Here is a 12,846-nt window from a genome sequence, read left to right as displayed (position 1 = left end):
GGATGAACACGAATGCGGTCACTTTTGTTTTACACAGAAACTGTCTAAAATTTAACTGAAATGCTAGAGTTTTGAATGCATGACTTGATGGCGCTTCAATCTGATTTTTGTGTATTTTATTGTCAAAAACAACCCATGTTTATGTGGAATTGTTCAATAAATAACTAAAAGTTTACATTTTAACAATTTTGTAAAACTGTTATATTTTGGGGCCAAAAAAGGGTCTTACCGGACGTACCCCTTAAAAAAAATTGGTAATAATTGATTTGTGTTACATTCTATCTAAATGGAATGGTGATGTGCATGAATGAAAAATGACATGCAAACAAAGGAGATAAAAACGATAACACCATTGGCAAAACAAATGTGCAAGCAATCATTCTAGCAAGATTTGATATGTGATAATGTACATACCTTTAAAATCACAGATTGTATATGAAGTTTGTATTGTCTGTTGTAGTTTTTATTACTTCATTTATTGATGTATTGCGCAACTGTGCTATTCTCATTGCAACATTCAGTGCATGTCCTGGATTGGAAAATTTTTGTCCATTTATAACAATTCTGGGTAAAAAGTATGGACTGTCAGTTTCCAATAGAATGTCTTCCAAAGGTATTTCTCTTGCTAATTGGTGAATATTGTATGCTGTAGGGAAATTCACCATATTTGTTATTCCAATTTTACAGTTTGAGAAATATTTCCAGTTGTGATAATTATTCATTGTTGATGTAAAACAATGCAAGTGAATCTTGTGCGACACAGGTAAATAATCCTTTGCAATATGAAATGCATCCATGCAACTGTCACGCAAATGTAGAACAATTGGTTTATCTAATCTATTTGCAATTTTCAACTGTTCTATGAATGCTTTTTTTTTGATTGCTACAGCACATTTTTTAGTATAATCCAATCCACATTCTCCAATTGCTACACAATCTTTATTTATTGCCATATCTTCAACTTTTAGTTTAGTGTTTATATCATATAACTGTGCACATTTTGGATGTAGCCCAATAGTAAAATGTGTTTTGAATCTTAAAGATTGCAAATTGTGCCATTGATTGTAATCAATGGGGAAGCAGAAATTCGTAATACATCCACCAAAATATTTAGGCATGTTCATTAAATCAATATGACAGTGGAAGTCTCGGTTCAATAAATCTAAATGGCAGTGTGAATCAATGTAATTTTCTTTAAGATGGGCGAATTTGCAATTTTTGCCTCTGCAGGTGTCAGCTGTTTCTTGTTCATCAAAACAATATAAATGGGATTGGCAAATTCCTTGAACATAAACGTCCATTTTCAGGATATGTTCTGAAAAATTTAAAAAATGAATAATTGTACATTACTATTGAAGATAATTTACTGTCATGATATAGTTAGTAAAGTTTTAATCATGGTAAAATTGAGCACTGTGGAATAAATTTTAGTGATTTATTCGTGCGTGGCAAAACAGCTGTATAATGAGAATGACGGAAAAATCCACATAATGGAATATTGGAATTCACTTGTATCCCTAATTGTGAATCAGGAATATATTTCAAATGTCTGCCAATCAGTATTGAATTATTGTCAAACAATTCTTTCAACTCACTAGCACTGCACTTTTCGTATCTGAAAATGTCATTTACTTTGAATGTAGAATATATGTAAATAGGTCTCTGTAAAATAATGCTCAGAGCATACAAATGGTACTCATTGCCCCATGCTGTATCTGTCAACGAAGTTTTTATTAGATCTTCAAATTCATCCAGGACGGGTTTTGAAATACTTGTATCTGCAGTGAGCAACTGTTCAAAATGTTTTTGATGTTCCAGAAAAGCATATGCTGTTAGCACGCGTAGAGTTTTCATTAGGACTTTTTTATTACACAGACCTATTGAAATCATTTCCCATAAGCAGTTACCTCTTGATTGTGTGTGAACAGGTATATATTCGGAAAGAAAAGATGTATGACATTCTTTACCGACATTTTTGTCTTCTATCGACTCAGGAACAGCTAAACCCATAATTCTAATCAATTGTTCAGCAGTCTGTGTTAACAGTTGTTGATTCTGCTGCATCAAGATTTTCATGCTCTGTAATCCTTGATGTGTCAATGGAATTTTCTTGAGTAGTTTACATGAATGGTATGAAAGGATTTGAAGATTGTATTGGTCCAAGCTTGTTGTTTGTTGCAAGGATTTACTACTTGCGGAAGAGATACAAACAGGCATGATGTTTTGTTCTTGAGAAGTAGTAGCAGCAGAACATTGTTGTTTTCTGTTCTGGTTGATTGTAATTGGAATAATTTCATTCAACCAAGTGAAAACCGGGCCAATATGTGAAAAATGCTCCTCTAATGAGCGACTAAAATGAGGATGTCGTCAGTGTAGACAAGAACAGATGTCCCTCTCAAAACGTTATACATCATTCTAGCAGAAGTTATTATACTGTTTCTTAAACCAAATGGCATTCTTTTCCATTGATAGACACCAGACTGAGTGATAAAAGCACTTTTGATTTGACTTTCAGGGTATAGTGGGACTTGCCTAAAATAACTTCTCATGTCGAGTGACGTACAAAATTTTGCTTGTGCTTCTCCAATGAAATCGAATACTCTATTTAGATTGGGTAAAGGGAAATGTTTTGTGAATGATTTACTGTTTAATTTTATATAACCAATACAAAATCTGTATTCCACTTTGTCCGATTCATTGTCAAGTGCCTTTTTAACGGACTAGAACAACAGAAGACCAGTAAGGGGATGAGTGCTGGATAATCTGATTTTGCAACATTTCTTCAATGCGTTTATTTGTTTCTTTTTTAATGTGAGGGGATTGTCTATAGAAGTTTTGTCTCACTGTTTGGGAGTTTGAGATTGTTTCACAATGTGATAGGTATAGGATGAAGTAAGACCTAACTCACTCATATCAGCAGCAAAAGTACCTCTATGTTCTCTACCAAAAGCATTTAAAACTTGTCTTTTGACCTTCTGTTAAATCACTATCTGCTAAATCAAATTGAATATCATCAGAAAGTTTTGTTTGCTATACGTCATAGATGAAACAAAACATTGTGTGATTCATCTTTTGGTTTATCTAAAGAGTATTTCTGCACCTTGTAAACATTTAACTGTCGCTAATTCTCTGCTCTTAAATGTACATCTTTGTTTTTTTGGTTAAGCAATTGTATACAGCCTCTATTTTTGTTTACCTTGACTACACATTTTGCAGCAAGCAAGTTTTGACTAGCTGATTTGTGAAGTTGTTCTAGTAAAACATCTGCGCAATGTTTTTGTCTTGAAATTTAGACTATATCAGAAATTTTCCTAAAAAATTCTAGGAATTATAACAGCATTTTATACTCCTGCGAAACCAGATTTCGTATCCATTTTTATAACAGTTGATATGTTTAGGTTGTCCGTTAAAGTAACTGGGTTTGTGTCAAAGCATAAGTGTGCTTTTGAATTTCTAAAAACATCAACCCCTAGTATTAACGAATGGTCAAGTTTATTAAGCACATAGACCATTTGTTGATAGTCTCTATCTCATATTGTTACTTTGATTTTTATTTTGCCTAATATTCTGACATGATCACGATTCACTGCGATTATAGATGGTGCATCAACAGGAAGAAGTTTGTCTTTTGAATATGTAGTTTTGTTCACGATATTGGAATGCATGGCTGAGATATTTGTTCCATGTCTAACAAAGCATGAGTTTTTGCGTCACCAACAGAAACTTGTGTATTACACTTTTGAGGATGAAAATTGTCTACAAATTTATGATATGCCCACCTACAGACCTTGGTTGCCTACAAGCAGGCTCGCACCACTATTGGAAATTGACAGACTGGTGAAAGTTTTGATTACCCTGATTACATACACATTGAAAGAGGGACGAAAGATACCAAAGGGACAGTCAAACTCATAAATCTAAAACAAACTGACAACGCCATGGCTTAAAATGAAAAAGACGAAACAGAAAAAAAAACAATAGTACACATGACACAACATAGAAAACTAAAGAATAAACAACACAAACCCCACCAAAAACTAGGGGTGTTCCTAGGTGCTCCGGAAGGGTAAGCAGATCCTGCTCCACATGCGGCACCCGTCGTGTTGCTTATGTGATTATTATTGAACATTTCTTTGTTTTCCACATTTTAAACAAAACTTAATAAATGCAGGACATTTGGACCTTGATATACAAAACACATACACAGCCTTTATGGTTTGTCTGATTTTGCGATGACCAATGCTGTCTGTGATTTGCTGATATCTTGGTCGATTCTGCTGTTGTGGCTGGAATTACTGTCGTGGTTGGAATTGCTGAAATTGCTGGCGTGGTTGAAATTGTTGGAATTGTTGGCGCGGCTGATAGTTATTCTGGAGTTGTGGTTGGTATTGATGCTGGTAATAGCCTGTTGTTGTGATTGTTCATATTGGTAGATTTCAACTGGTTTATTGATATTTAGGTTGTAATTTGTAAAATTTTCGTCCATTGAAGAATTGATGACAGAAATAGAACTTGAGAATCTCTCTGCCAAATTGTAGATGAGTCTTGCTTCGGCTGAGGCCACATTTTTTCTATGCTGTCATTAATATTGGTTTCATCTGAAGTTTTTGTTTGATTAACTGTCATTTCAGCTACTGATACAATTTTCCTTAACTTTTCAATCGTTTGAGGTTGCTGAGGAAGAATTATGTGGGCAATTTAAGATTTCATTCCATTGATAGCAAGTTCTATTAAAAATGGTACTGATGCACTTCTATATTTATTGTACTGAAATGCCCGATGAATATAATCTTCAATATTTTCTGTTGGAGACTGCTTTAATTTTGTCAAGTTTAAGTGCCATATGAACGTATTTTGTTTAAATTAAATTTTTAAAGAACTTATTATTTAAAACCGATAGAAAAATACGATAAAAAATATTAAGAATGAAGCATATTATATCCCATTCAACATCCCATCGCACATGTTTGCGACAAGTCCCGAGTGCTAGTCTGAATAACTTCCAGGAAATGTTATTATATTTAAATCGATTTTAATTTTTATCACGTTATTTTACTGTTGATTTTTATTTGTATATAATCAATTTGCTTTAGTCAAGAATTTTAGTGTATTGAATGACCTTTTGTCTTATTTTAAAAATATGCTTTAAATTGTAAAAATATTCGAATTAGCTCTCGCCGCGATATAGCCTTTTTGTGCTAATGCGGCGTAAAGCAACCAACAATCAATCAATCAATCAATCAATCCAGGAAAGAAATGCGTGACGTCACATTATGAACTGCATCAACTTCGAAAAATCAAGACGATAACCACGACAGTTCTAAAAGTGATTCTGATGAATCGTCTCTGTCCTGTGGTTCATCGGAATTTGAAATGGAAGAAAACGGGAGCTCAGGTTCGGACGATAAGTTAGAAGAAGCTACTGGTGCCATGGCACGGTCTCAGATCAACCCGGGGAGGGGGTGGTGGTAGGAGAGACTGTTCATTCTAGGGCAACCAGAAAATTAAAATCAAGCAGACAGGCTTCATATGTGCATGAGGGTTTGGATGGGGGGGGGGGGGGGGGGGGGGTTCTGTTATTCTGGAAACATTTAATGTTTACCCCTTATTTCTATAATCTTCTAAAAAATAACCCCTTTTTAGCTCACCGGGCCCGAAGGGCCAAGTGAGCTTTTCTCATCACTTGGCGTCTGGCGTCCGTCGTTAACTCTTACAAAAATCTTCTCCTGAAACTAATGGGCCAAATTTAACCAAACTTGGCCACAATCATCATTGATGTATCTAGTTTAAAATTTGTGCTTTTTTACCCGGCCAACCAACCAAGATGGACACCATGGCTAAAAATAGAACAGAGGGGTAAAATGCAGTTGTTGGCTTACAACTCAAAAACCAAAGCATTTAGAGCAAATCTGACATGGGGTAAAATTGTTTATCAGGTCAAGCAAGATCTATCTGCCCTGAAATTTTCAGATGAAGTAGACAACCTATTGTTGGGTTGCTGCCCCTAAATTGGTAATTTTAAAGAAATTTTACTGTTTTTGGTTATTATCTTGAATATTATTATAGATGGAGATAAACTGTAAACAGCAATAATGTTCATCAAAGTAAGATTTACAAATAAGTCAACATGACCAAAATGGTCAGTTGACCCCCTAAGAAGTTATTGTCCTTTACAATCAATTTTTAACAATTTTCATAAAATTTGTAAATTTTTACTAACATTTTCCACTGAAACTATATGGACTTGTTCATTATAGATAGAGATAATTGTAAGCAGCAAGAATGTTCAGTAAAGTGAGATGTACAAACTCATCACAATCACCTAAACACAATCATGAACTGTCTGCTTCCTTTGTTAAATTCACATATATACCAAGGTGAGCGACACAGGCTCTTTAGAGCCTCTAGTTTCTTTTATCTTCAAAACATAACACCACGCATTTCTCTAATCTTCATTTGTTGCCCGTTATTCTCTAATCTTTATATTTTTTCCCGTTATTCTCTAATCTTTATTTTTTAGGGCATTATTCTTTTATCATTTAACCCCATCCAAACCCTCGTGCATGCTTTACTGTTATAATCCTTTCCTGATACATAACTCTACATTCAACAAGTTTCTGTTTACCGAATTTTAATGTAACTACCATTCAACCTCTCCTCAGTATACGTATATAAACATCTTTAGTACTGGGTGCAAATCATCGATCAAGGACAAACACACAGCATTAAAACATGAAGAGAAGCAATAGCTGATATATATAATTGTGTTTTTTTTCTTTCAAACATATAAAAAGAACTTATTGCATTATTATGTTGGACCCAAATGTATATAAAATATAAAAAAAGATGTGGTATGATTACCAATGAGACAACTCTCCACAAGAGATTAAAAAGACACAAAAGTTTACAATTATAGGTTACCGTAGGGCCTTCAACAATGGACAAAGCCCAAATGGGGGCAAAGCCCAAATGGCAATCATTTCTAAAAGGCCCCGAATGGGACAAGTACTGGCTCTGACTCCAACCCGTACTGCTTCTAGGCGTGGGACCACATAGCGAAATATGAAAAACATTAAGTAATCATTGCAAAATATTTTCGTGTATAAAAACACGTGTCTTCTTGCATTTTTATTGATGGGATAAATTTGCAACTTGCAAATTTTGATCAGAAACATACATTAATTCTTAATTGGTTGTTCAGGAGAGATAACTGGGACAAGTACTGGCTCTGACTCCAACCCGTAGTGCTTCTAGGCGTGGGACCACATAGCGAAATATGATAAAAAACATTGAGTAATCATTGCAAAATATTTTTTACTTATACGAAAACATATGTCTTCTTTTGATTAGAAACATACAATTTACTTAAATTAATTCTTAATTGGTTGTTCATGAGTGATAACTGGGACAAGTACTGGCTCTGGCTCCAACCCGTAGTGCTTCTAGGCGTGGGACCACATAACGAAATATGAAAAACATTAAGAAATCATTGCAAAATATTTTCTCATATAAAAGCATATGCCTTCTTGCATTTGTATTGATGGAATATATTTGCAACTTGCCAATTTTGATCAGAAACATACATTAATTCTTAATTGGTTGTTCAGGAGAGATAACTGGGACAAGTACTGGCTCTGACTCCAACCCGTAGTGCTTCTAGGCGTGGGACCACATAGCGAAATATGATAAAAAACATTAAGTAATCATTGCAAAATATTTACTAAAACGAAAACATACGTCTTCTTGCATTTTTATTGATGGGATATATTTGCAACTTGCCAATTTTGATCAGAAACATACAATTCACTTAAATTAATTCTTAATTGGTTGTTCAGGAGAGATAACGGGGACAAGTACTGGCTCTGGTTTCAACCCATAGTGCTTCTAGGCGTGGTACCACATAGCGAAACATGAAAAACATTAAGTAATCATTGCAAAATATTTACTAATACGAAACATATGTCTTCTTGCATTTTTATTGATGGAATATATTTGCAACTTGCCAATTTTGATCAGAAACATACAATTCACTTAAATTAATTCTTAATTGGTTGTTCAGGAGAGATAACTGGGACAAGTACTGGCTCAAGCTCCAACCCGTAGTGCTTCTAGGCGTGGGACCACATAGCGAAATATGAAAAACATTAAGTAATCATTGCAAAATATTTACTAATACGAAAACATATGTCTTCTTGCATTTTTATTGATGGGATATATTTGCATCTTGCAAAATTTGATCAGAAACATACAATTCACTTCAATTAATTCTTAATTGGTTGTTCAGGAGAGATAACTGGGACAAGTACTGGCTCTGGCTCCAACCTATAGTGCTTCTAGGCGTGGTACCAAATAGCGAAACATGAAAAAACTTACGTGATCATGGCAAAATATTTTCTAATATAAAAGCATATGCCTTCTTGCATTTTTATTGATGGAATATATTTGCAACTTGCCCATTTTGATCAGAAAGATACAATTCACTTGAATTAATTCTTAATTGGTTGTTCAGGAGAGATAACTGGGACAAGTACTGGCTCCGGCTCCAACCCGTAGTGCTTCTAGGCGTGGGACCAAATAGCGAATTATGAAAAACATTAAGTAATCATTGCAAAATATTTACTTATACGTAAACATGTCTTCTTGCATTTTTATTGATGGGATATATTTGCAACTTGCCCATTTTGATCAGAAAGATACAATTCACTTGAATTAATTCTTAATTGGTTGTTCAGGAGAGATAACTGGGACAAGTACTGGCTCTGGCTCCAACCCGTAGTGCTTCTAGGCGTGGGACCACATAGCGAAATATGAAAAACATTAAGTAATCATTGCAAAATATTTACTAATACGAAATCATATGTCTTCTTGCATTTTTATTGATGGGATACATTTGCATCTTGCAAAATTTGATCAGAAACATACAATTCACTTAAATTAATTCTTAATTGGTTGTTCAGGAGAGATAACTGGGACAAGTACTGGCTCTGGCTCCAACCTATAGTGCTTCTAGGCGTGGTACCAAATAGCGAAACATGAAAAACATTACGTAATCATTGCAAAATATTTTCTAATATAAAACCATATGCCTTCTTGCATTTTTATTGATGGAATATATTTGCAACTTGGCAATTTTGATCAGAAACATACAATTCACTTAAATTAATTCTTAATTGGTTGTTCAGGAGAGATAACTGGGACAGGTACTGGCTCTGGCTCAAACCCATAGTGCTTCTAGGCGTGGGACCCTATAGCGAATTATGGAAAACATTTAAGTAATCATTGCAAAATATTTACTTCTACGAAAACATATGTCTTCTTGCATTTTTACCCTCCGGTGGATCGCTATCCTTGCCGTGGTCGGAGGGCTTGCGTGTCTCAGTGACCCCAAGAGCTATGCCAGCTGGAGCTTCGTCTCCTGGTAGGGTTACCCATGCTGGACAGGTCGAAGGGTAGAGACCAGACTAAAGTGATCCGAACATCGTGAGATGCCCGATGTTTTAAATAAAATAGGCTCTCCAACCCGTTTGCCGTGGGTTGCTACCCGTGTCGGTGGTTGACGAGATCCTTGTGGATGAGAGCTATAGCCAGACTCCTTACGGTCAGAAAATACCCGGACGGACGAGACTATAGTTCAATAAGCTGCTTTGGCTTCGAAATCATCTAAACGGGAGGTCGGATGGACCCGGTTCGATCAATCGGCTGGTCATGTCGAGCCATTCAGTTAATCCTCAACAATAAGCTTTCTTGTTACAATTTTCATAATATACACATGTATTTTAAATTGAGCTATTTATATTTTGGATAACTGAAGAAGGCGATGGCTCATGGGTCAATCAAGTGGTACGCTTTCTTTTTCGCTTGATGGATACGCTCTGCTTGAGTATACTATTCTTGGAACATCTGGTGCTTTCCGCAGTGGATCTTGGGTGCTGATTTTGAGGACCAGCTACATTATATTTGGAGCTCGTTTTCAGCATTAGCACTCGATCCCGGTTCGCCACGGAAACACAGCATCGCCCTTGTAGGCACTCCGAGGTGGGTGGATGGCAAGAATGGTGAATCTTTCTCCTTTCATATGGCACAACAAAACAAACCCTCTAAATCAGCTTTAATACATAAGAAAAGAAAATGTGATGATTCAGAGCCCTGTCGGGAAGATGACAGTTGGCCCAGATTTATTGTAATAAAAGGAACAGAAGAAAAACCAATTTCAAAAATATCGCCCTTTGTAATTCACAAACAAATTCAAAGCGTTGCTGGTACTGTTAAAAAAGTTTCAAAAATGAGATCTGGCAATTTGTTGGTTGAATGTTCCAACAAAAGTCAATCAACAAATTTACTTACAATGTCTGCAATATCAAACTTTCCTGTTTCTGCCTCTCCTCATAACAGTTTGAACAGCTGTAAGGGGATCATTCGAGACAGAAGTCAATACCTTGGTGACCTTACCGTGGAAGAAATCGGTGAGGAACTTTCAAGCCAAGGTGTAACTAATGTTATTAGATTTCAAATTAAAAAGAATGGAAATATAATCAAATTAAATACTTATCTTTTGACCTCCTCCTCCATCTATTACTTTAGGTTGCTTCGGAATCAGAGTTGACATGTTTATCCCAAACCCAATTCGATGCTTTACTTGTCAAAAGTTTGGTCATGGAAGCAAACAATGTCGTGGTAAGCAGAGATGCTTCAAGTGTTCTGACGAAGGACACGAGGGAACAAACTGTCACTCTGAATCTTCTAAATGTGTAAACTGTGGTGAATCCCATTTTTCATCGTCTAGGGACTGCCCTGTTTACCTTAAAGAAAAAAATATTATTAAAATTAAAACAGAAAGAAACATTAGTTACCCAGAAGCTAAACAGATAGCTTCTGTTTCGAATGATCTCCTTGTTTCAAACAGACCATCGTACGCCAGCAAAGTTGTCCGCTCATTCAGTCACGAGAATACACAAACTCGCATGACTTGGCCAATTGATGCGGACAATTTTAAAATGCTGCCTGTTGAAACAGAACCTACCGATAGAATATTAATTCCAAGAAAACCAATATCTTCCAAAACCAGTACTCAGTCAACTCAATCTTCCCTACAGAGCTCACTATCATCACCAAAAAAAAATGAGAAAAAAAATAAAAAGAAAAAAGAAACAGTAGAAATACACAATTGGAGCGGTGAATCTGTCTGGGATCTTCCCAGTGACATGGATGATTCTTCCACCTCCAAAAGTCTTCCTTCATCTGCATCCAAGAAGGTATCTTCTTCGTCCAGTACACAATCTACCAGAGCCCCATCTCCTCTTCGTTCTCAAGAAAAGAAGGATGTCCAAAAGAAGCCAGGAAATACATCCTCTCAGAAGTCTTCTGATTCGAGGTCGCGGGGTAGGGGTCGAGGCGGAGTAACACCAGCTGCGCGTAGTCCTGGAGATCGACGACTCTCCTCGCACAACAGATTTTCAACACTTATCATCGAAACTGAAATGGAAACTGAAAGTGTTCCGCCACCCGAAAGATCACGATCTCAGGGTGAGCGAAATAAGAATGCTGGCAAACTCGACAGCATTCGCCCTTCTTTTATTAAATAATGACAAATATAATCCAATGGAATTGCCGAGGTCTTAAAATAAATCTTCTCGAGTTAACACTTCTAGTTCAGTCTTTTTTACCTATTGCATTTTGTCTTCAAGAAACTCATCTAAAAGAAAGTGACAACGTATCTTTAAAAGGATACAACATGTATAGTACATTTTCTAAGGTAGATGAACGTGCTGCAGGCGGATCATCCATTTTTGTGAAGGACAACGTCATTCATAGCACAGTCCAACTCACAACGGATCTGCAAGCAGTTGCAATTCGTTTATCATTAGACAAAACAATTACATTATGTTCGATATATATTCCACCTAATTCAATTATCGATAAAGCAAAACTCAAAAACCTCACTGATCAATTACCCTCACCATTTATACTTATGGGCGACTTCAATGCCCACAATCCATTATGGGGTAGCAAGACTCATAATGCCAAAGGTAAGATCATTGAGGACTTTGTCTCTCAAGAAGGATTATGCATTTTTAATGATGGATCTAATACGTATCTTCATCCTGGAAACGGGTCTTATTCTTCTATTGATATCACTATATGCGATCCCTCTCTGCTTCTGGATTATTCATGGCGTGTTCATGATGATCTATGTGGAAGTGATCATTTTCCAATAGTACTTGAACATCTTTTTAATTCTGCCCAACAGAGAGTACCACGTTGGAAACTTGACAAGGCGGACTGGTCCTTGTTTGAGAATCTCTGTCGAGCGGAACTTCAGTCAAAGATGTTTGAGACTGTGCAAGATCCAATTTTAACTTTTAATACAGTTCTAACGTCAATTGCTGACAGAACTATTCCCAAGACCTCGGCAAATCCAAAACATCCCAGTAAACCATGGTTTGATGACGCATGTGATCAAGCCATAGGTGACCGTAAAAAATCTGAAAGACGGTTCAATCAACAACCAACGACGGAAAACTTGAGTAATTTCCGTATTTTTCGCGCTAAGGCACGGCGGACTTGCAGGCAAGCCCGACGAACATCCTGGAAAAAATTTGTCTCGGGGATTACATCTCGCACTCCGATGACAAAAGTTTGGAATATGGTGAATAAAATAAAAGGTAAAAATTCTAAAGCCACTGTAAAACATTTGAAAGACGGCAATAATTTATTAACATCTGAAAAGGATATTGCCAACAAACTTGGTGAAACTTTTGCAAAGTCTTCTTCTTGTAACAACTACAGGGAAGACTTTAAAAAAGTTAAAAAACAAAAAGAAAAAATTAAATTAAACTTTAAATCAAA

At 36.0% G+C, this 12,846-nt stretch overlaps 1 protein-coding gene across 1 annotated transcript; it reads right to left on the bottom strand.

The window, feature by feature from the left end:
- Positions 1–422: 422 nt before the first annotated feature.
- On the bottom strand, positions 423–1,301 carry LOC134697732 (putative deoxyribonuclease TATDN2). Its single transcript, XM_063560017.1, has one exon. It carries the CDS (start codon positions 1,299–1,301, stop codon positions 423–425), a length of 879 nt encoding a protein of 292 aa, XP_063416087.1.
- Positions 1,302–12,846: the final 11,545 nt, after the last annotated feature.

Source organism: Mytilus trossulus, chromosome 14, assembly GCF_036588685.1.
Source record: "Mytilus trossulus isolate FHL-02 chromosome 14, PNRI_Mtr1.1.1.hap1, whole genome shotgun sequence".
Lineage (NCBI taxonomy): Eukaryota > Metazoa > Mollusca > Bivalvia > Mytilida > Mytilidae > Mytilus > Mytilus trossulus.
Note: the sequence above shows the minus strand (reverse complement) of the source record. Positions and strands in the feature narration are given on the sequence as shown.

Coding starts and splice junctions, on each gene's coding strand:
- LOC134697732 (XM_063560017.1), bottom strand. CDS start 1,301: ATGGACGTTTATGTTCAAGGAATTTGCCAATCCCATTTATATTGTTTT.